The sequence below is a fragment of the Pecten maximus genome, chromosome 16 (assembly GCF_902652985.1).
Source record: "Pecten maximus chromosome 16, xPecMax1.1, whole genome shotgun sequence".
Classification (NCBI taxonomy): Eukaryota; Metazoa; Mollusca; class Bivalvia; order Pectinida; family Pectinidae; genus Pecten; species Pecten maximus.
Genome location: NC_047030.1, coordinates 31,373,829 through 31,400,083, shown reverse-complemented (window position 1 = coordinate 31,400,083; position 26,255 = coordinate 31,373,829). Strand labels below are relative to the sequence as shown.

Here is a 26,255-nt window from a genome sequence, read left to right as displayed (position 1 = left end):
CAAATGTGAACATTTTATAGGGGAGTACGCAAATACGAAACTAAGACCTGGCCTCAATCGTCCATGCTTATTATTAGAACGAAAAAGGGAATATTATTTGGTAAGTTATTTTATATTTATGCTCTAGATTTAATTCTGATGATAAGATTTTAGCACCACGGATATTGATTATGTGTATGTTTTAATATCAATGTTTGATCACTAACCGGCACAGTTTGTGGAATACATTTTGTGAAATTGTTGTCGTATTGTTGCGAAATTTAAATGATGGTCTGTTTACAATTTTGTTCATGTGCTATATCCGAGTATTGATATTTTATTTTACGTTGACGAACTTTTATTTCAACTAAATACACATCGTTGATAGGTATTTGAGTTAAATATTATCAATACAATGGTAAGAACGGTATTCCTTTCCACGAAAATGTTTATAATTTGATATTTTATGTTTTATTGTTTATCGGTTCCAAATTAAATCAACTAGGAACAGGGCGGTCCACCTAATGAGTGACCTGTGGGGAATGAGTGTCCTGTGAGAGTTTTTTCACGCCCCGCAATTCGTTAAGTAATATTTTTAAATAATTTTTTCTGTATCATACAGATGAACGTCGAACCCATTACCATGCCAAATTTCACTTTGATTGGACGTGTGCATATTATGCATTTTTTACGACAAAGTTACGGTGCAGCGCACATGCGAGTGTCCTGTGAGGTTTTTTCACGCCCCGCAATTCTTTAAGTGACATTTTCGAATATTTTTTTCTGTATCATACAGATGAACATCTAACCGATTAATTTGCCAAATTTGACTTTGATTGAACGAGTGCATATTATGCTAATGTACCGGCAAAGTTACGATGCATTACACATGTGAGCGTCCTGTGAGGAATGAGTGTCCTGTGAGAGTTTTTTCACGCCCCGCGATTCATTAATAGACATTTTAAAATTATTTTTTCTCTAGCATACAGATGAACATAGAACATATTAGCACGCAAAATTTGACTATGATTGGACAAGGGCATATAATGCAAATATATGCAAATCTATCGGCGAAGTTACGGTGCACTACACACGCGAGTGTCCTGTGAGGAATGAGTGTCCTGTGAGTGATTTTACACGCCCCGCAATTCGTTAAGTGATATTTTTAATTTTTTTTTTCTGTTTCATACAGATGAACATCTAACCCATAACCATGCCAAATTTGACTTCGATTGGACGTATGCATATGATGCATTTTTTACGACAAAGTTACGGTGCTGATCGATTTGTTCGCACGCCCCATTTACCGATGGTTATACACATGTACCACCTGTGTCCTGTGGCGCCGTGCCAACCTCGGGTACCTTGACGTGTTAGTTATATATCCTTGCCGCAGGCATGGATCACTGTTAATTAAACTGCTGAAACCTTTTTTTCTTAAATGTGCGGGCCGGTTTGTGCTGCTCCTTTTACATGTAATTTACGCACATATGATAACTTAATGCATTGTTTAAGCTACTTGAGTTAGACGTATTAATATAGAATTGAACAATATAACTTATACATAATATATAACCAAATATAATGGTAAACTGTTATTAATACATAGAATTTGTTAATCTCAGTCTGAAAACTTGTAATGTACAATCACGTACAAATTATGTTTGCTGTATAATAAAGATGGACATCTAATCGATTGATCTGCCCCGCAATTCGTTAAGTGATATTTTTGATTTTTTTTTTCTGTATCATACAGAAAAACATCTAACCGATTAATATGCCAAATTTAACTTAGATGGGACGTGTGCATATTATGCTAATGTACCGCCAAAGTTACGATGTGAGCGTCCTGAGAGGAATGAGTGTCCCGTGAGGAATGAGTGTCCTGTGAAAATTTTTTCACGCCCCGCAATTCGTTAAGTGATATTTTAAAATATTTTTTTCTGTATCATAGAGATGAACATCTAACCGATTAATATGCCAAATTTAACTTAGATGGGACGTGTGCATATTATGCTAATGTACCGGCAAAGTTACGATGCATTACACATGTGAGCGTCCTGAGAGGAATGAGTGTCCCGTGAGGAATGAGTGTCCGGTGAAAGTTTTTTCACGCCCCGCAATTCGTTAAAACGTTAAAAACAACTGTTATTGGTAATGTACGAAAAGCAGTACTGCCGTCAATTATATGTTTAAATGTATTTAAACTTTAAAGTGCGTTAACTATGTAGACAGTGTATTTGCACTTTTACTAAATACGTGTAATTAGAAATTACATTAAAAGTTAAGACTGTGCATTTTCTTGGTGTACATGTTGATTGTGAGCGTTAGTTAAATATTGAAGGATTTTACTTTTCATTATATTTTATTAACCATAATTATTTGTTTACATCGTTCCTTTTTCAAAAGGTAATTAACAGTACAGTGTATATGAATTGATTGGTGATGCCAACTAACTCACTTTATATACATATACATGTATAATTATTATATACGGACTTGGGGAGAAAATACGTATATTGTAGGCGTAATAAAGTTAATTCTTGTAGAATTCTTATAAACGGACTTTGGGAGAAAATACGTATATTTCGAGCATGATAAAGTTAATTTTTGTATAATTATTATATACGGACTTGGGGATAAAATACGTATATTTCAGGCGTAATAAAGTTATTTATTGTATAATTCTTATAAACGGACTTAGGGAGAAAATACGTATATTGTAGGCGTAATAAAGTTATTTATTGTATAATTCTTATAAACGGACTTAGGGAGAAAATACGTATATTGTAGGCGTAATAAAGTTATTTATTGTATAATTCTTATAAACGGACTTAGGGAGAAAATACGTATATTGTAGGCGTAATAAAGTTAATTCTTGTAGAATTCTTATAAACGGACTTAGGGAGAAAATACGTATATTGTAGGCGTAATAAAGTTAATTCTTGTAGAATTCTTATAAACGGACTTTGGGAGAAAATACGTATATTTCAAGCATGATAAAGTTAATTTTTGTATAATTATTATATACGGACTTGGGAATAAAATACGTATATTTCAGGCGTAATAAAGTTATTTATTGTATAATTCTTATAAACGGACTTTGGGAGAAAATACGTATATTGTAGGCGTAATAAAGATAATTCTTGTAGAATTCTTATAAACGGACTTAGGGAGAAAATACGTATATTGTAGGCGTAATAAAGTTAATTCTTGTAGAATTCTTATAAACGGACTTTGGGAGAAAATACGTATATTTCGAGCATGATAAAGTTAATTTTTGTATAATTATTATATACGGACTTGGGGATAAAATACGTATATTTCAGGCGTAATAAAGTTAATTATTGTATAATTCTTATAAACGGACTTTGGGAGAAAATACGTATATTTCGAGCATGATAAAGTTATTTTTTGTATAATTATTATATACGGACTTGGGGATAAAATACGTATATTGTAGGCGTAATAAAGTTATTTATTGTATAATTCTTATAAACGGACTTAGGGAGAAAATACGTATATTGTAGGCGTAATAAAGTTAATTCTTGTAGAATTCTTATAAACGGACTTAGGGAGAAAATACGTTTATTGTAGGCGTAATAAAGTTAATTCTTGTAGAATTCTTATAAACGGACTTTGGGAGAAAATACGTATATTTCGAGCATGATAAAGTTAATTTTTGTATAATTATTATATACGGACTTGGGAATAAAATACGTATATTTCAGGCGTAATAAAGTTATTTATTGTATAATTCTTATAAACGGACTTAGGGAGAAAATACGTATATTGTAGGCGTAATAAAGTTATTTATTGTATAATTCTTATAAACGGACTTAGGGAGAAAATACGTATATTGTAGGCGTAATAAAGTTATTTATTGTATAATTCTTATAAACGGACTTAGGGAGAAAATACGTATATTGTAGGCGTAATAAAGTTAATTCTTGTAGAATTCTTATAAACGGACTTAGGGAGAAAATACGTATATTGTAGGCGTAATAAAGTTAATTCTTGTAGAATTCTTATAAACGGACTTTGGGAGAAAATACGTATATTTCAAGCATGATAAAGTTAATTTTTGTATAATTATTATATACGGACTTGGGAATAAAATACGTATATTTCAGGCGTAATAAAGTTATTTATTGTATAATTCTTATAAACGGACTTTGGGAGAAAATACGTATATTGTAGGCGTAATAAAGATAATTCTTGTAGAATTCTTATAAACGGACTTAGGGAGAAAATACGTATATTGTAGGCGTAATAAAGTTAATTCTTGTAGAATTCTTATAAACGGACTTTGGGAGAAAATACGTATATTTCGAGCATGATAAAGTTAATTTTTGTATAATTATTATATACGGACTTGGGGATAAAATACGTATATTTCAGGCGTAATAAAGTTAATTATTGTATAATTCTTATAAACGGACTTTGGGAGAAAATACGTATATTTCGAGCATGATAAAGTTATTTTTTGTATAATTATTATATACGGACTTGGGGATAAAATACGTATATTGTAGGCGTAATAAAGTTATTTATTGTATAATTCTTATAAACGGACTTAGGGAGAAAATACGTATATTGTAGGCGTAATAAAGTTAATTCTTGTAGAATTCTTATAAACGGACTTAGGGAGAAAATACGTTTATTGTAGGCGTAATAAAGTTAATTCTTGTAGAATTCTTATAAACGGACTTTGGGAGAAAATACGTATATTTCGAGCATGATAAAGTTAATTTTTGTATAATTATTATATACGGACTTGGGAATAAAATACGTATATTTCAGGCGTAATAAAGTTATTTATTGTATAATTCTTATAAACGGACTTTGGGAGAAAATACGTATATTGTAGGCGTAATAAAGATAATTCTTGTAGAATTCTTATAAACGGACTTAGGGAGAAAATACGTATATTGTAGGCGTAATAAAGTTAATTCTTGTAGAATTCTTATAAACGGACTTTGGGAGAAAATACGTATATTTCGAGCATGATAAAGTTAATTTTTGTATAATTATTATATACGGACTTGGGGATAAAATACGTATATTTCAGGCGTAATAAAGTTATTTATTGTATAATTCTTATAAACGGACTTTGGGAGAAAATATGTATATTTCGAGCATGATAAAGTTATTTTTTGTATAATTATTATATACGGACTTGGGGATAAAATACGTATATTTCAGGCGTAATAAAGTTATTTATTGTATAATTCTTATAAACGTACTTTGGGAGAAAATACATAAATGTACGTATATTTCGAGCATGATAAAGTTAATTTTTTGAATAATTATTATATACGGACTTGGGGATAAAATACGTATATTTCAGGCGTAATAAAGTTATTTATTGTATAATTCTTATAAACGGACTTTGGGAGAAAATAGGTGTATTTGTATTTCTTATATAACGGACATAGTTTTGAAGTTTGAGCAGTTCAATCACCAGTGACCATGCCTGCGGCAAGGTACCCGAGGTTGGCACGGCGCCACAGGACACTCACTAGTTAGCCTAGTACACACTGTATTCGAAAGGTAAACAAAATCACGGGGCGTGTGAACACCTCGCGGGACACCCTGCAATGTAACTTTGACGGTGCATTTATATAATATGCACTCGTGCAATCAAGGTCAACTTTTGCATGGTAATAGGCTCAATGTGCATTTGTATGATACAGAAAAAATAATTCTAAAATATCATTTAATGAGTTGCGGGGCGTGCAAAAACGATCACAGTACACTCATTCCTCACAGGACACTCGTATGTTTATGGCACCGTAACTTCGTGTTCGCCGGTACATTTGTATAGTATATGCACTCGTTGTATCACAGTCAAATTTTACATGTTAATAGGTTAGATATTCATCTGTATGATACAGAAAAAATAATTCTAAAATATCATTTAATGAATTGCGGGGCGTGCAAAAACACTCACAGGACACTCATTCCTCACAGGTCACATTCCTCGCAGGACACTCGCAGTTTTATGGCACCGTTACTTCGTCTTCGCCGTTACATTTGCATGTTATGCACCCGTCCAATCAAAGTCAAATTTTGCATGTTATTAGGTTTAATATTCATCTGTATGATACAGAAAAAATAATTTTAAAATATCGTTTAATGAATTGCGGGGCGTGCAAAAACACTCACAGGACACTCATTCCTCACAGGTCACATTCCTCGCAGGACACTCGCAGTTTTATGGCACCGTTACTTCGTCTTCGCCGTTACATTTGCATGTTATGCACCCGTCCAATCAAAGTCAAATTTTGCATGTTATTAGGTTTAATATTCATCTGTATGATACAGAAAAAATAATTTTAAAATATCGTTTAATGAATTGCGGGGCGTGCGAAAACCTCACAGGACACTCGCATGTGCACTGCACCGTAACTATGTCGTTAAAAATGCATAATATGCACACGTCCAATCCAAGTCAAATTTCGCATGTTAATGGGTTCGATGTTCATCTGTATGATACAGAAAAAAATATTTAAAAATATCACTTAACGAATTGCGGGGCGTGAAAAAACTCTCATCACAGGACACTCATTCCTCACAGGACACTCATTAGGCACACCCGGAACAGGGTAATTAGAGCACAGGTAGCCTACATGAAGTCTGTCAATACACCCAATTTCGCTTCACTAGGCTGATTGATCATGAGGTACTAAAAATATAATCTTGATTATATATTGAGTACATGTACATGTATTGACAGATGAGGCGAGTACCTGTAGTTGAGCTGAATTACCATTTCTTTACTGTAGGATGGTCCAGTTTAAACCAGACTTAACCAGCTCTCTTCCAAATAATTATGATATCATTTCTATATACGCACGTGCATTTTATCTTCTATGGAAAAAAGTTCAATTTTTTTTTGTTTGTTTCAATTTTGATTTTGTTAAAATTATTGTCATATGTACATGTACATGTGCGATAGCAGTTTATGTATATATCCTATATATAGGTAGCTATAAGAAAATAACAAGATATTGAAGGTTTGTATTGGGATTTTAGCACTTGCTTCTCCAAGAGAGGGGCTTATATATGTTGTCGCCCTGGCTTCAGTGCTGGTGTCAGATTTACTCCAACAATAGAGGTTTTACACGGCGAGATACTTTTGACAGTCGCAAAATCGTATCCGATAGAAAAAGAGCCGACCAGCGGCCTCTTATGTTATAGGAGTAGTGTCAGATTCAGCATTGTTTTTTTTAAATGTTAGTTTTTGGATGGTGCAAGAGTAATTACGACGATATTCTTGTTAATGTTTATATAATTATAATCTGATATACATAGTATTTATATTTTGGTTACCTTCTGACAACATTGTATTTCAAATCAATTGCAATCCAGGTATAAAGTTTTGATAGTGCTTTGAAATATTTATACCGTATTTGACCTAATAAGGGCGCAGGGCGCGGGTAATTGACAGTGGGGGCACCCTTATTAAGATTAGTTATTCTGAAGTTTTATGAAACAGACTATACCTTATAGCAGAATACCCAAGGTTGTGGAAACAGTAAAATATTAAGTCATAAAAATATTTCAGATGAAGATATCTAATCATTATCATATATTAAGCTTAAACATCACTTGAATACTCCTGTAAACTTGTAAACCATGCCAGCTGATCTTTAGACCAGAGAACGTGTGTTCCACCATTTGTGTTCAAATGGAACTCATTTGTGTTCTATTTATAGAAACAGGTGATTTCCCAGATCATATCAGACATCGTTTTCTTTGACCTAATAATTGATTTACAATGTCTTTTACTAGCTTTGTGTTCTGAACAAAAGTTATTTATCAACAAGAATGAAGTCTTTACTTTACCTTCAAATAAAGATGGTAAGTTATTATTTGTATGTGTGTTTAGTTTTGGGTGCTCTTTGCACTGACATGTCATCTAGATCTGTAGCCTGTAGGAATACACAAAATGTGGCGAAAACATGTGTTCCAGTTACTTAATTTGCTGAAGAAAATTGAACACATAAAGTAGCAAAATATTTCACATGAATTATTACTTTTGAACACCATTTTGACACCATTTTGACACTCAGTCAAAGATTTATTTCCTTGAAAAAAGGTAGGGGCGCCCTTATTAGGGCAGGCACCCTTATTAGGTCAAATATGGTACATATAATGTATTCAAAGAATCAATAATGATGACAGATATATATGACAGATTATATATAATTAGATCTGACAACACACAACAGCCATGGCAGAACTTGACTGGGGAGCCGCTGTGGATGAGCAAGAAGTCAGCCTTGTCTCCCAGGTATGCAGAAGTTTATTTTATTGTATAACAGTTAAACACATATACCATTCCTGTCGTTATTACTACTTGACAAATTTACTATGTAGTATATATATATATTCAATATATGGCATTTTAAGCATTGTTATTAAAATGTATCACATTTAATTAGATGGAAGTAAATTTGAATCTCAAGTAAATTAACTTCATCATGATTAAAAGTTCAATTAGCTAGGGCATAGGGCATCCATTGATTTTTGATTTTTAGCAATTTTCAGAAGTCAAATGACTATTTCTTGGTGAAAACATATGACAAATTAGACATCTTCCTTCAATCCTGAATAAAATCTAATTTTTGGGAGTCAAAATCGTACTCTCAAGGGTCTACTAGGATGCCCTGGCCTGTAAACCCTATATATTTCAGTGGATCTTATTTTTTAGTAAGAAAAGACCCTGATTAAATATGAATACATATATATGTGATATTGTTGTTTCTTTAGTATCACGGTCTATCACCTACCAATAAATTAGGTTATAAGAGAATTAGAGGCCTGTCTAGATACGTCCCTGTAACCAATTATATTTTAGAAGCTTAAACCATTGTTCAAACACATTCCAAATGCTCTTGGATTTATTTTAAGCTGTTCTGCTGCAGCTCCTTGATTGTCAAATAAACTTTAAATATTTTTTGTACATTTGATGATTTATATAACATTCATTTAAATGTTATTTGTTCATGCAGGTGCAAAATCTTGACATACAGAATTTGGACAGTAAAGCAGTTCCTGCTCCTAGCAAAGCTACAGAACCCAGTAATGCAAACATAGCGAACAATGCAACAACATCTACGTCAAACGAAAATGCTACAGCACAATCGAGCACGAGTGATGCTCCAGCATCCAACAGCACTTCCCTCGATAACAACAATTCTTCAAACACAGATGGTGAGAGTAGTCCTAAGCATAAAGGTAATGGACATGATTTGCTAGCCATTGGCGATGGGACATGTCGGTTACAAATCCATAATCAGTTTTCATCGGAAAGGCTTGGCTTTCCAATGTCGTTAATCAAGTACAAGATCTGATGACGGCATATTCAAATGAAAAAAAAATGAAAACTTTTACTGCTGTTGTGATTTTTTTTTTTTTTTTTTTGTTTATTTAACTTGAAATTGTCCAACATATATATAATTAACTAGGATTCGCATGTGAATGTGTCAACAACGGATATCTTTATCATGTACACTATGAAATTTGTCGGATCTAAAACACATATTACAAATTTTAAATGATTACAATCATAATCAATATGTTGGAAAATCTTGCAAGGATTTCAATCCTGTTCAATAGGTCCTAGGGCAATGAAAACTCTTTCAAGATCTTTGAGCACATTTTTGGAAATGGCTGTTGTGCAAAATCTTGCATGAGTTTCATTCATGTTCGATAGTTCTAGTAATGAAAACTCTTTCCAGATCTTCAAATTAATACACATGTACAAACTTTGCATTAATTTAAAAGCAGTGTTTGAAATGATGAAATTTGTCAGAATGTCATTCTTGATGATCAAAATACGATAAATGAATATGATTTCAGCTGCAGATGCATCTAAGGAAGAACAGCTACGTAAACTGGTGAAGTCTAAACTGGTCACATCTGTACATGCAGACCTGGAAATTCTTCAGGCGGACCCGAACTCGCCTCTCTTCAGTGTCAAATCATTCGAGGCATTAAATCTGTAAGTTCTCGTTGATAACTTTTCTTTAGGATTGTTCCACTTGTCCAAGGTAGCTAATTAAGAATATGATCTGGTTTGTTCCTCTGACGTTTTTTGATACCTCTCTGGTAAAATATAATCTAAAATTTTGTACAGAAGGAGTTAGTCAATTTTAAATGTTTGTACGTTCTATAGATTTTTTTAGTTAATTGACATTCGTCTTAGATTTGAAATGTATAACCTTTTCTTTAACCAAACGTGCTGATAAGATTTTAATAAATGATAAAGTTGTTGATATTAGAATGGACAAAGGGGACACACAAGGAGTGATGGGAAAGCAATATCCTTAAGTTAGCTATGTATAGGCTTACCATTATAAAACTATCCAATTTTGACAAAAGTATCAAATTTTACTGACAACAGAATATATCCCAATTAATGGAATTAAATATGAAATAATGTATATGAACCCCAAACTAAGTTGTACAGTTCAAACTTGAATTTAATTTGTTTAATGAAATCAGCTCAGAAGAATATTACTTACTAATTTGCTATGTATAGAAAACTGGAAAACTTCATAATACTGTGTAATTACATGATACATTGAAAACCAGAGGGTTTCTTTGCAGAATTTTTACCTTATTTATCGTTCTGAATTTCAGGAAAAAGGAACTGCTACAGGGATTGTATGATATGAAGTTTAATGTACTTTATTTATCGTTCTGAATTTCAGGAAAAAGGAACTGCTACAGGGATTGTATGATATGAAGTTTAATGCCCCATCAAAGATTCAAGAAACAGCTCTGCCAAGTTTATTGGCAGATCCGTAAGTGTTGTAAAATATAAGTTGATTATCAAAACTAGATTTTATGTCATTTTGTATAATGACGTGTATTCAACAATTTTGTTTCTGTAACAAATTAAGGATCTCGGTTTGTAATTCAAATGAAAAATCAGAATTATTTGAAGGAATTTATAAGTGAAGTTGTATATCATAGCTTCTTCATAATCATAGCAGATTTTCGCATTGGCCATGATGAAGTATTGTGTTTGATATTTATAACCATGTGGTGAAGATACTGGCTTTAGAAAAAAAAGACACGATCAGTCATTGATTTTAATATTTAGAATGATCAGTATTAAAATGAGTCATATACTCTCGTGGTATCATGCTGTGACACTGCAAACCTAAAACCTCATGTGCAAGTACATTTTACACACCCACAAACAATACTGTTGCTGGTGTACATGTACTACTAAGAACCGCAGTGACTGAGTGGTTAAGGTGTCCCACCTCTGGGTTGTGAGTTCGAAACCTACGTGGGGCAGTTGCCAGGTACTGACTGTAGGCATGTTGGTGGTTTTTCTCTGGGTACTCCGGCTTTCCTCCACCTCCAAAACCAGGCATGCCCTTAAATGACCTTGGCTGTTAATGGGACATTAAATTAAACAAAAGAACCAAACCAAAATGGTGAACAACTGATCAATATGAACAGCCATTTTGTGTGGTTGCCTTCCATTGGTTGGTCAGTATTGCAGATTAAAAACTAAATGTAAGAATCCTGTACTTACGACTGTATGGACCTAACTGTATCAGTGTTAATCAGATAGAAAAGTCGATTTCGACATTTAAGAAATGAGATGTTTACTGGTAATATTGTTTTGACACCTGATGTTACAGTCCCGTCAACATGATAGCCCAGAGCCAGAGTGGGACGGGAAAGACAGCAGCGTTTGTACTGACCATGCTGAGCCGTGTAGATACAAACAAATCCTACCCACAGGTAACTTCTGAAGTACTGTAATTACAATGGTAGTTATTTCGGCCTACTCAAATTTTAGCTCATCCAAACTGCTTATCTTCGAAAACATTAAAAGAAATTGTAATTAGCACAATGATGAACAGCACCAAGAAAATCACTGCTTAAATATAAATGAATTAAAACCTGTGATATGTCACCTGCCAAGGGAGTAGAGCTGTGTATTGCAAGGTGGGTAGTGATACGATTCATATCGCGATACAGGGGTCACGATACGATACGTATCACGATATATGAGAAGCTGATGACCTATCAGATATCTGATATTCCATCGTACAGTAGTCATGTTTTGTTTGTGGTATTTCCGGAATATTAGAATCCCACAAATGGCTCTTGAATTTAGATAATTTGGATTTGAAAGAACTCCAACAGGCAGCTTTATAAGCCGCAAGAACGGCCTTGTCAGCCATGTTGTTTGCTACAAAACGTAAGCTAACGTTGGTCAAGGGAGATAACTACACATTTTCAAGTATTGTGATACAAATCAAGGACAGACGATGCATCGATGCACCACTCTGCGATCCAATACATTGATGCATAAGTGAATCGTTGCACCAATACAAGGGAGGCAATAAAAAAGTTCACATATGTCAGGTGGTCTCTTAATCCAGTATCATGTAACTTTTGTAGTAAGAAATATAACATTGAAAGGGGAAAATATGGTCACTTATGAGATGTAGTGACCTAATTCAGGTTGTCACTATAAAGGCACGTTTGACTCGTCGTCGGGAACCCATGGCCACAGCACACCGCTCTTCGTTACTCTACGTTAGTGTAATACAAATCGTAAGAGCGGTATCTGGTGGGTTTCCGACGATGGGTTTGACTCTACATTAACAGAATATATACTGTTTACAGACATACCCTTATGTCCTGCCGTAAATGCAATGGACAGCTGATGACATACTGGAATATTTACATTTGCTCCGCATTTCCCCATTAACACAATGCGAAGAGGCAGTTACCACCATACGCCTATAACACCCAGTGTCTCAGGCTATAACCCCCAGTGGGTCATGTGACATTAAAAAAGGCGGGAATTTTTTGTGTTGGTGTAGTTTTTTTCAGAGTTAACGAAAATTGTAAGACATTGTAAATATAAGTATTGAACAGTGGTTTTAATGTTGTTATAGTCGATATGGCAGCAAGATGTATGGTGGGCAAATGTAGCATGGGAACCCTTGCCCACCATACATCTTGCTGCCATATCGACTATAACAACATTAAAATCACTGTTCATTACTTAAATGAAGTAGATTTCTGTTTGATAGGATGTTTCAGTTCAAAGTGTCCTCTTGTTGTAAGTTAGGATGTAGGCCTTATTTGCTATTCTCCACATCTATGTGTCTTTTGTGATCCTCTGCCTCATTGGTAAGATATGCTGCTGGAGGTTTGCTGTAATCCTGCATGTCATCCGATAAATTGACAGTATTATAGGTATAGTTCACCTTCCCTATAAAGGGATTGAGATGCGTTTTTTTGTTACATTGGCACTGATGTGAATGCTGTGGCGTACAGATAAATTTTACGTATTGTTACATTGGCACTGATGTGAATGCTGTGGTTACAGATAAATTCTATGTATTGTGTGGTGCGTGATTGTCTGTTTGTATTATTTTCAGTGCCTTTGTTTAGCGCCGACGTATGAGCTGGCTTTACAAATCGGACAGAACATTGAACAAATGTCAAAACATATGACAAATTTCAAACTGGTTTACGCTGTGAGAGGAGAAAGAGGTAAGTTTATCCATGGCTGGGTTTAAATATCCTGTTTTGTGTGTAGTTGAGGCGATTTTGGAATGATGGCTTCCTCTCTATGCTAGAGCTGGATTCTTCTGCAATCTGGTTTAGAAAGTGTTTATAGACTGAGCTACAAAACAACTGTTTCCTATACTGACTTCTCAATGGGCAAGATTTTACAGATAGAATTATTTTACAAATTACTAGACACATAAAAGAAATTATGCTTGTATTGATTCATTGAGAAATCTTGATTGAACACAATGAATCTTGATAGCAAGTTGCCCTCGAAGAATAGTGATTATTGTCACTGGAGAATGATGAAAGAAATGAAATATTTTTCATTATTATTATTCTTTTCTGTGCAATAATTATGTAGCTATACATGTTTCAAATCTTTCTTTAGAATTATAATCTTGTATCTTTTACTCAGAATGATAATCTTGTATCTTTTATTCAGAATGATAATCTATTTCTTTCTTAAAGTTGCAAGAGGACAAAAAGTTCAAGGTCATATCATCATCGGGACACCAGGGACAGTGGCAGACTGGTCACTCAAATTTAAAAGCTTTGACTTGAAGAAGATTGATGTATTTTGTTTAGACGAGGCTGATGTTATGATTGCTACACAAGGTCACCAGGACCAGTCCATTAGGATACAGCGGTAGGTTAAGGTCACCAGGACAAGTCCATTAGGATACATAGGTTAGTCAAGATCATAAGGACCAGTCCATTAGGATACAGAGGTAGGTTAAGGTAATCAGGATCAGTCTATTAGGATGCAGAGATAGGTCAAGGTCACCAGGACCAGTCCATTAGGATAAAGAGGTAGGTCAAGGTCACCAGGACCAGTCTATTAGGATACAGAGGTAGGTCAAGGTCATCAGGACACAGTCCATTTGGATGAAATGGTATGTCAAGGTAATCAGGACAAGACCAATAGGATGCAGAGATAGGTCAAGGTCACCAGGACCAGTCTATTAGGATACAGAGGTAGGTCAAGTTCAGCATGGCAGTCGTGGCTTGCCATTTCATAACATGATTGAGCAACACATGTTTCAAACTTTTATTTCAAATTACACTATCACATGGTGTTTTATAGTCAGATGACTGTATTTACAGGCCCTGTGGGCCTCCTGTTCTGATTTACACTTCCCCTTTACATGTATTTAACAAGGCTCTCAATTTATGATTTTCATTTCAGAGGACTAAGAAAGGATTGCCAGATGTTGTTATTTTCGGCTACATACGACGATGATGTGATGAGATTTGCACAAGCTGTGATTCCAAATAACCCAGTCATTATCAAATTACGGCGTGAAGAACAGAGTTTGGACAATATCAAACAGTATTACATAGAGTGTACAGACAAAGAAAGTAAATTCCAGGCTTTATCTAATATATACGGGAGCATCTCTATAGGCCAGTCAATGATCTTCTGTGCGGTAAGTTAATTTCATGTTAGAATGCACAATTGCTATCCAGAAATGATTTATAATGCTGTAATATCTGTAAACTGTCTAATTTGGTAATTAAGTATACACATTGAAATAGGGGTTATTATCTTTAGGGGCCGCTGTGGTCTAGTGGTTAGGTATCCTGACACTTTATCACTAGCCCTCCTCTCGGTCCCGAGTTCGAAATCCACATGGGCCAGTTGCCTGGTATTGACCGTAGGCCAGTTGTTTTTCTCCAGGTACTCTGGCTTTCCTCAACCTGCAAAACCAGGCACGTCCTTAAATGACACCGGCTGTTAACCTAATAAAAAGGTTAAACAAAATAAACCAAAAAAAAAAAAAAAAAATTTAGTATACACATGAAGTGTAGATAGTGATGGGAATCGGTTTCACTTTCAGAATCAGTAATCAGAAACTCGAAACCAATTGATTATGAATTATTATTGGTTTTCTGAATTAAGCACAGAATTGCTTTTTGTAGAAAATTTATGTAATTTCAAGTATATTTGTTCATGTCTTTGCCTTGGTTATCAGTATTTTTAATTCTGACCACAAACAAAGCACTTAATGGTTGTTATTATATTTAAATCTCCTTAATAACTTGTAAATTACCTATGAATATATTGGTAAAATGTAAGATCAACCACTTCTTGGCTCAGTATCATTACAAAAATACAGGAAGCCAAAGGATTCAAAACAGAAACTTCTGATTAATTGCCTTTTCAAAATCGTCATCGATGATCGGTTTTACTTTTTACTTTTTTTTTTATCATCAGCTCACCACTAAATAACAGAATAGATTGTTACCCAAAGTGTTTTAATCATTCAATGACCTTCAAACTATTTCACTTTTGTTTTTGTTTTCATGGTAGAGATGTATTGCCTTATTGTTCTCTCTTTTGTTTTCATGCTTATTGTCATTTTCTAACAATATTTTTTCACATTTGTATATCAGCACCCAGTTGTTAAAATGTGATCACATGGTTAAACAACATTTTTCAAATCCTGATATAATAATTTCTGGTAGAACTAGCTTGTCAAAACAATATGAAATTCTGTAATTTTAAATTCTCTTCCAACTGGCATAATTTAAAGATGATATACAAAGTGTACTCAAAGGTTTTGCAACAAATGAGAAATGAAATTTTCACTAATCAAATGATAATTTACACAACCAGTTTTGAATGGCTGATACACAGTCTGTAAGTAGCAACACAAACATAGTACATGAAAGATCTAGATAAGTTTATGATGAGGTGAAAAAATCCTTGAGAAACACAAAAATGCATTGACAAGATATTATAGTCTGTGTTTCAAATTGATTCAAGATTTGAATATGATTTTCCTATGTTTAGACACGGAATACAGCCCATTGGTTGTCAGAAAAAATGACAAAGGATGGTCATGCTGTTGGATTGTTGAGTGGAGATCTTGACATTGCCCAGAGGGCGGCCATCATTACCAGATTCAGGGACGGCAAAGAGAAAGTGCTCATCACAACAAACGTAACTGCTAGAGGTAAGATATTACAACAAAATTAATGTAACTATGCCGACAGAACTTTAGCCAATGAAACAAAGTCATAGCCAGAGTCCAGTGGCTAACTATATGCGACAGAACACTGACTATATGCGACAGAACACTGACTATAGTCGACAGAACACTAACTATAGTCGACAGAACACTGAATATAGTCTACAGAACACTGACTATAGTCGACAGAACACTAACTATATGCGACAGAACACTGAATATAGTCTACAGAACACTGACTATAGTCGACAGAACACTGACTATAGTAGACAGAACACTGACTATAGTCGACAGAACACAGGACACTGACTACAGTCGACAGGACACTGACTATAGTCGACAGAACACTGACTATAGTCGACAGAACACTGACTAAAGTTGCAGAACACTGACTATAGTCGACAGAACACTGACTATAGTCGACAGAACACTGACTATAGTCGACAGAACACTGACTATAGTCGACAGAACACTGACTATAGTCGACAGACACTGACATGTCGACAGAACACTGACTATAGCCGACAGAACAACCGACTATAGCCGACAGGACACTGACTATAGCCAACAGAACACCGACTATAGTCAACAGAACACTGACTATAGTCGACAGAACACTGACTATAGTCGACAGAACACTGACTATAGTCGACAGAACACCGACTATAGTCGACAGAACACTGACTAGTCGACAGAACACCGACTATAGTCGACAGAACACTGACTATAGTCGACAGAACACTGACTATAGTCGACAGAACACTGACTATAGTCAAGAACACTGACTATAGTCTACAGAACACTGACTATAGTCGACAGAACACTGACTATAGTCGACAGAACACTGACTATAGTCTACAGAACACTGACTATAGTCGACAGAACACTGACTATAGTCGACAGAACACTGACTATAGTCTACAGAACACTGACTATAGTCGACAGAACACTGACTATAGTCTACAGAACACTGACTATAGTCGACAGAACACTGACTATAGTCGACAGAACACTGACTATAGTCGACAGAACACTGACTATAGTCGACAGAACACTGACTATAGTCGACAGAACACTGACTATAGTCGACAGAACACTGACTATAGTCGACAGAACACTGACTATAGTCGACAGAACACTGACTATAGTCGACAGAACACTGACTATAGTCGACAGAACACTGAAATAGTCGACAGAACACTGACTATAGTCGACAGAACACTGACTATAGTCGACAGAACACTGACTATAGTCGACAGAACACTGACTATAGTCGACAGAACACTGACTATAGTCGACAGAACACTGACTATAGTCGACAGAACACTGACTATAGTCGACAGAACACTGACTATAGTCGACAGAACACTGACTATAGTCGACAGAACACTGACTATAGTCTACAGAACACTGACTATAGTCCGACAGAACACTGACTATAGCCGACAGAACACTGACTATAGTCAACAGAACACTGACTATAGTCTACAGAACACTGACTATAGTCAACAGAACACTGACTATAGTCTACAGAACACTGACTATAGTCGACAGAACACTGACTATAGTCTACAGAACACTGACTATAGTCTACAGAACACTGACTATAGCCGACAGAACACTGACTATAGTCGACAGAACACTGACTATAGTCGACAGAACACTGACTATAGTCGACAGAACACTGACTATAGTCGACAGAACACTGACTATAGTCGACAGAACACTGACTATAGTCGACAGAACACTGACTATAGTCGACAGAACACTGACTATAGTCGACAGAACACTGACTATAGTCGACAGAACACTGACTATAGTCGACAGAACACTGACTATAGTCGACAGAACACTGAATATAGTCGACAGAACACTGACTATAGTCGACAGAACACTGACTATAGTCGACAGAACACTGACTATAGTCGACAGAACACTGACTATAGTCGACAGAACACTGACTATAGTCGACAGAACACTGACTATAGTCGACAGAACACTGACTATAGTCGACAGAACACTGACTATAGTCGACAGAACACTGACTATAGTCTACAGAACACTGACTATAGTCGACAGAACACTGACTATAGTCGACAGAACACTGACTATAGTCGACAGAACACTGACTATAGTCGACAGAACACTGACTATAGTCTACAGAACACTGACTATAGTCGACAGAACACTGACTATAGTCGACAGAACACTGACTATAGTCGACAGAACACTGACTATAGTCGACAGAACACTGACTATAGTCGACAGAACACTGACTATAGTCGACAGAACACTGACTATAGTCGACAGAACACTGACTATAGTCGACAGAACACTGACTATAGTCGACAGAACACGGACTATAGTCGACAGAACACTGACTATAGTCGACAGAACACTGACTATAGTCGACAGAACACTGAAAATAGTCGACAGAACACTGAAAATAGTCGACAGAACACTGACTATAGTCGACAGAACACTGACTATAGTCGACAGAACACTGAAAATAGTCGACAGAACACTGACTATAGTCGACAGAACACTGACTATAGTCGACAGAACACTGACTATAGTCGACAGAACACTGACTATAGTCGACAGAACACTGACTATAGTCTACAGAACACTGACTATAGCCGACAGAACACTGACTATAGCCGACAGAACACTGACTATAGTCGACAGAACACTGACTATAGTCTACAGAACACTGACTATAGTCAACAGAACACTGACTAAAGTCGACAGAACACTGACTATAGTCGACAGAACACTGACTATAGTCGACAGAACACTGACTATAGTCTACAGAACACTGACTATAGTCTACAGAACACTGACTATAGTCTACAGAACACTGACTATAGTCTACAGAACACTGACTATAGTCTACAGAACACTGACTATAGCCGACAGAACACTGACTATAGTCGACAGAACACTGACTATAGTCGACAGAACACTGACTATAGTCGACAGAACACTGACTATAGTCGACAGAACACTGACTATAGTCGACAGAACACTGACTATAGTCTACAGAACACTGACTATAGTCGACAACACTGACTATAGCCGACAGAACACTGACTATAGTCAACAGAACACTGACTATAGTCTACAGAACACTGACTATAGCCGACAGAACACTGACTATAGCCGACAGAACACTGACTATAGTCAACAGAACACTGACTATAGTCTACAGAACACTGACTATAGTCAACAGAACACTGACTAAAGTCGACAGAACACTGACTATAGTCGACAGAACACTGACTATAGTCGACAGAACACGACAGAACACTGACTATAGTCGACAGAACACTGACTAGTCGACAGAACACTGACTATAGTCGACAGAACACTGACTATAGTCGACAACACTGACTATAGCCAACAGAACACTGACTATAGTCGACAGAACACTGACTATAGTCGACAGGACACTGACTATAGTCGACAGAACACTGACTATAGTCTACAGAACACTGACTATAGTCGACAACACTGACTATAGCCAACAGAACACTGACTATAGTCGACAGAACACTGACTGTAGTCGACAGGACACTGACTATAGTCGACAGGACACTGACTATAGTCGACAGAACACTGACTATAGTCGACAGAACACTGACTATAGTCAACAGAACACTGACTATAGTCGGTGAGACAAAGTCTAGTCAATTTTCGCAAAAGTACCAATGTCACAGTAGCTTTTGACCAGATTGTCAGTTGAGCAAATTAAGGTTGAATGCCATTTCCTAATGATGATTTTCAGGAATAGATGTTGAACAGGTCACAGTTGTTGTGAACTTTGACCTTCCCCTTACGCAAGATATGAAACCAGACAACGAAACGTATCTACATCGTATTGGACGGACGGGTCGGTTTGGGAAAAATGGAATCGCACTCAACCTCATTGACAACTCCAGATCATTCAACACCCTTCGGGCCATAGAGAAATTTTTCGGTGAGTGAAATGATTATTTAGGACCTTATCCAAACTAGAAAATAAAACTTTGACATGTTTTGAACTAAATTTTGTGCTGATCTCCATGTCCATCAAAAGGGAGCACATAAAATGTTTTACAATTATTCTGTAACTGATAGAAGGGAAGCATATACGTTCATTAGTATTTCACTGTCTCCTGTCAAACTTCCTGACCACTATTTGAAGGCAGAGTGTCCCGTACAACAAACTCTTAAAGCATTAATTGTACAAAACCGTTAAGACATTGATCTTTGAAATGTGTACACAGCTTTTTAGGGCATCCTGTTGACCCTTGATTTTTTGATTTTTTTTTCATTTTTAAAGACATTTTTAATGCATAAATACATAAGAACCACACACACAACGAACACACATTAAGTCCAATAGACATGGTTTACAATTATCATCATAATCATAATATCATCTTCACTATCATCATCATGACCTAGATCTTTCATCACCATTATATCATCATCATCATAACCATCATCATACTAACCATCATGACCCTTGACTTTCAGGAAATTTAGAAGTCAAATAACTATTTCTCAGAAATTTTGAAGGGTAAAAAGTCTGATGTCCTTTCAATTTCAAGAGTAAGAGATCTCATTTTAGGAAGTCAAAAACAAACCCTCAAGGGTCTACTGGATGCCCTGTATAAATTTATACATTGAAGACTGATTGCATATTTTTTCCTTTCTTCACAGGACGACGAATAGTTAAACTGGATGCTGAAGACATTGATGAAATAGAAAAGATCGGGACATAAAACTAATTTACATTGAGGACTAATTTTAGTGTGCAAATCAAACTCGTTCTGTATTTTCCTTGTATACATTGAATGGAAATTTTTACAATAAGCATTGAGTAAGTTTGGAAATATCTTGTGAAAAGATCATAATACCAACTTTGAATCCATAGCTCAAATTTCAATCAAGAACTTTTTAAACATTAATGGATATTTTAAATTTATGAATATGACAATTTGTGTTGGAACCCCGAGACGCCTGATCCTGATGACATTGAAAAACAGATATCTTCGATAATAGAACTCCTCATCTAATCACTGGAAAGTTTATTCTGTGCTATATACATGGAAAGCTGGAAACTTATTGAAGGAGTCAGAGCTTATTGAAGGAGTCAGAGCTTATTGAAGGAGTCAGAGCTTATTGAAGGAGTCAGAGCTTATTGAAGGAGTCAGAGCTTATTGGAAGGAGTCAAAGTTTAATGTTGAAGTATTCAACATTTTGTTCAATTCATGCAGATGAAAGAGTCATACACTACGTTCAAGGTGTCATTTTGCAATATAATATCAGCATTTCTTCAGATTTCATTTTTGCAGCCTTTAATATCAGATTAGATTCAATAATTTATCAGTTTTCAAATTTTCATGTCATTGCCAAATTATATTGGTATATGCTACTTTGTGTTTAGATAAAAACCTCTGATTCTTAGAATGTCCGAATGTGTTCAGTCATTTATAGGGTGCGCAGAGGTCCGACAGTAATTGTAATGATATACAAAGTGGGTTTGGAGGACACTTCTATTTTGGAGTGATGTCTTGAGGAATTTATTACACCTGAATTCAATGATTCCCTGAAAACTGGTTTTCATGGGGCCTGTTCGTTTATGCGGACAAACGGGTTCGTCAGTTTTTAAATGTAATATTTCAAATATATATCTTGACAGACCTGCAAATGTTAATACAGGCCTTGGAAGTCTTTGTCAAGGCTCGTCTGAAAACAATATAAAATCACCAGGTCCGTCTTTATTTCATAAATTACCAACACCGGTCCAAGTGGTCTAATCGTTTGGACCGCAAAAACAAAAACAGCCATGATATTTTGTTCATACAGCTTGTTATCCAAAAAGCTCTTTAATACAAAGAAGTAAAATTGTCAAGTTTCTGGATGATAAATCTTTCATCCATAAAGATTTTATATGAGATTTATTTTGTGGTAGGTAAATGTGATATTTGTGTTCAAGTGCTAGAAGCGTCTCCAAACACATTTTTTGACTAGTTATATATGAATACCATGTGGTTGTTAATGATAATTTGACAAGTGTCCTTGGAATTTGTTCTTTCATGATAATGTATATTTGTGTCTGTAGAGTATTATGTATTACTTACTGTATTCATGCATGGCCTTTGAACTCGTAAAATTTTTTGTTCCATTTAAACTCTTATATTATTTTAATGTGAAAATAAGCAAGCCTTTTGCATTGTAACAAAGAAAAAAAAAAGAAACTTGAAAGGGTTGACCTAATAATATTAAAATACATGTACTACTATATAAAAAAAAAACTACGAACATGTTGTTATAACTGAATCATTATCTGAAAGTCCATCTTACTTGAAAGAAAAATTGTGGTTTACAAAACTACGAACATGTTGTTATAACTGAATCGTTATCTGAAAGTCCATCTTACTTGAAAGAAAAATTGTGGTTCAAGATTTGTTTCGCTATACATGTATATCCATATTGAAAAAAAATCTTGGATTTTTTTAAAAGTAATATCTCAATTTGATCACATATTCATTTATAAACTTAGAAAACATACAAAAACATACATCATGCTGCTATCTTATGATGTTGATAAACACCGACACATGCTACGGATGACTATATCACTATATCTCTCAATTACCGGTAGATGCAATTCTCATACCTCTGTTTGTTGGATATGTAAAATTGATCAACATAAATTCTAGATCTGACAGTGCAATAGTTTTTGTGAATGTTGTATATTTGGTACAAGTTTAAAAGCTGCCTGAAATGTGATTAGCATACCATATTTATCTGATGTTAAGCCTACAGTATGCCTGGTAAATAAGCCAACCTGTGTCTATTGCACTTCAGTGATCTTAAAAAAACTTTTTATTGTCCAGGTCTTCAGATCGAGGCTTAGTTTATGTGTTGGCCTACTCGGCTTACTATAAGATAAAGGCAGTGTCATTTTGGATACAAGTTCTCTCCATCAAAGACCTAAGAAAATACAGCCTTTTAAACATTGACTGTTACATGCTGTTTTACCTAGTAAAAAAATATTGGTTGATATTGCATAAGACCTTTGAATTTCAAAATACTTGTTAATATCGCATAAGTCTTGAATGTTCTGTGTATTTCAGTAATGAACCAAGACTGAATAAATTGTAAAATAGTGAGGTTATCATTGTGTAAGTTGAATTGACGAAAAGTGGTTTATGATCATTGGAAACAGTTTAAAAGTTTAAGTCCGTCATAATCTGTTCTTGTATATGAGCTAGTACCTGTAACAATTGGTTTCAGAAGAAAGTGGTTTTAACTTAAAAAGATGAAGAAGTTTTAAATACATACAACTGTACAAGTAAAAATTGCATTCATGTTAAGGTGTTATGCTACCATTTTGCAATATGCATCTCCTTTTAAAAGTTTTATACTTTAAATTAAACCTTGTGTAATTTGATCAGGTTCAAACCATATGATAAGTAATTGTAAAACAGTATTTTATCTACTTTTTTGCGACTTGTTTTTTGCTATCTTGTCATGATTTCTTTCTTTTCATGAATTAATTGAATATTTGTTTTCTGAAACTTCCAATCAATTTACAAAATATTTTGTTCAGTATACTAGAGATCTAGACAATCGAGAATAGAAGAAAATGTTCTTAGTTGTATAAGTTAGCAAATGTGTCTTGGACAAAATACATTTAAAAAGAAAACTAAATTGAAAGACTGCTGGAACATGAAAAAACATTTATAAATTTTCAATGTGTATTTGATACATAACTGTTGTAGAGTTGGTGACGTTGATAAACAAATATTATTTTTCAACATGTATGGCTACATATTTTGAATTTGTTGAATTTTTACATGGCAGTTGGAATTTATTTGTCATTCCTGCTATCTAGGAATAGTCTAGGCTAGTCTTGTTCAACCAGACTCTTGTTGTTTGCGCATGCTTCACCACAGAGAATGGGTAGCATGAAGCATCTGGTTGAACAAGACTAAATGTTGGCACAATGGACTAAAATGGCAAGGGCTGGGGGTGAAAAATGGGAGGTCGTTGCTTGTTAAATCAAATATTTCTTAAACTTTGTATGAATTTCATTTGCACAACAAATGTACATTTTATATATTAATGTAAACATCCTGTCCATTATTTGTATGTTATCATTGACAGAATCAAGCCATGTCATTAAATCTTTGAAAGTTGCTTTTCGTATTTATGGTATTCTGTTACTTATGATACTTCGAAAACATTCTCATCCTTAGTAAATCAAAAATTGTGACTGATTATACAGTTATACACTCATCTTTCTCTGAAGTCCTTTTGAAAATTATGAATGATTAAATGTAATTTTTATCTATTTTATAACAATAGCGAAACAAGTTATATAACTAATATTGATCACACTTGTTGGCCCGGATGGAAGAGTGCAAGGGGTCTTACTGTGGGAGGAAACTGGAGTAACCAGGGAAAACCCACATGGTTGGGCAGGTGACCCCATACCTTTTCATGTCCGATTAGGGAATCGAACCCCGGTTGCCTAGGTGAAAGGCAAGTGTGTTACCACTGTGCCACCCGACCATCCTAATGAATGATTAATATGTCAATGAAACTTTTGAATTCAGAAATTCACTACAGCCTAGTTGTAGTAATTATATGGTAGTAGCCCATTCTCAGTAATAAGCCAATCCTGTTTCAGTTTGCTATTCAGCAGAATTTCCAATGTTATTTCGTTGTCTCTCTAACAAGTTCTTCCAAACATGAGATGGAGGTTGCTGCTGTTAAGCTTTTAAGAAAACTTTGTATTAAGGAATTGGTGATGGAGAAATTAGATGCTGTTATGAAATTGGTAAAGGAGGAACAGACGAACACAATGAAATTGGTGTTGGATGATGGATTGATGCTAAGAAATTCATGACTGATGAACATACAGGCGCTGTAAACAAGAGGCCCCAGTGGGCCTGTATCAAATGTTATTCACTTAGATGATTCTTTGCCTTTCATTTACTCAGAAGAATTTGATTCAAGTCCTTTCATTTAATTAAAAGTCTTTTGGGTGTTTTAAAAAAATTTGTTGCGAGTCAAGGAACCTGCATGTACCAGCTAAATATATATATTTTGTTTGAGAGAAGAAGTTATTTGAATGTTTTAACAAATTAAGGTGTCAGCAAACAATTGGTTAGGGAGGTACAGATGGACTATGTCAGAAATTCCTGAGGGACGAACAGACGAATGCTTTAAGAAGGTTTTGAAGGAGGAACAGAGAGACAAAATAAATCGGAGAGGGAAGAAGGACAGATGCTGTGGTATAGATCACTATAACTTGTCAAATGTCAGCACGAATTTAGGCAGTGGGAATATAAAACAATAAACATTGTATACTAAATAGACACTTTTATTCAGAATATATAGCTACATTAAATTGCAGCAATGTATGTACAGTATAAAAGTATAGCACAGGGAACTGACATAATATATTTTACATGTAACACAGGTACCTGTTATAGCCATGGTTGATGTATACAGTAAAGAATTTCACATATACAACAGGACCTGCATATTTATGGATGATGACAGGAATATTACTGAGTGTGTATGAGACTATACAAATAACAAGTGCTTGATAAATTATATCAACTTATGTGTCAACAGTTAACAAGACAAAAATTTAACATTGAAAATATATAATGATTTATCAGTCACGACAGTAATTTTGGTAAAGCCATGAAAACTTTTAACAGAAAA

At 35.0% G+C, this 26,255-nt stretch overlaps 1 protein-coding gene across 4 annotated transcripts; it reads left to right on the top strand.

Moving 5' to 3' along the window:
- The first annotated feature begins 33 nt into the window (after positions 1-33).
- Positions 34-24,717, top strand: LOC117344841 (ATP-dependent RNA helicase DDX19A-like). Of its 4 annotated transcripts, none has more exons than XM_033907684.1 (12): positions 34-100; positions 8,198-8,278; positions 9,000-9,201; positions 9,856-9,991; positions 10,704-10,796; positions 11,652-11,754; positions 13,413-13,527; positions 14,017-14,194; positions 14,735-14,975; positions 16,343-16,505; positions 20,308-20,499; positions 21,228-24,717. In XM_033907684.1, the coding sequence occupies exons 2-12, from the start codon at positions 8,219-8,221 to the stop codon at positions 21,287-21,289; spliced, it is 1,545 nt and encodes a 514-aa protein (XP_033763575.1). In that variant the 5' UTR covers positions 34-100; positions 8,198-8,218; the 3' UTR covers positions 21,290-24,717. The 4 variants fall into 4 exon arrangements, with proteins under 4 accessions (XP_033763575.1, XP_033763574.1, XP_033763572.1 ...); XM_033907683.1 differs by having other exon boundaries at positions 9,850-9,991; XM_033907681.1 differs by having other exon boundaries at positions 9,000-9,225; positions 9,850-9,991.
- Positions 24,718-26,255: the final 1,538 nt, after the last annotated feature.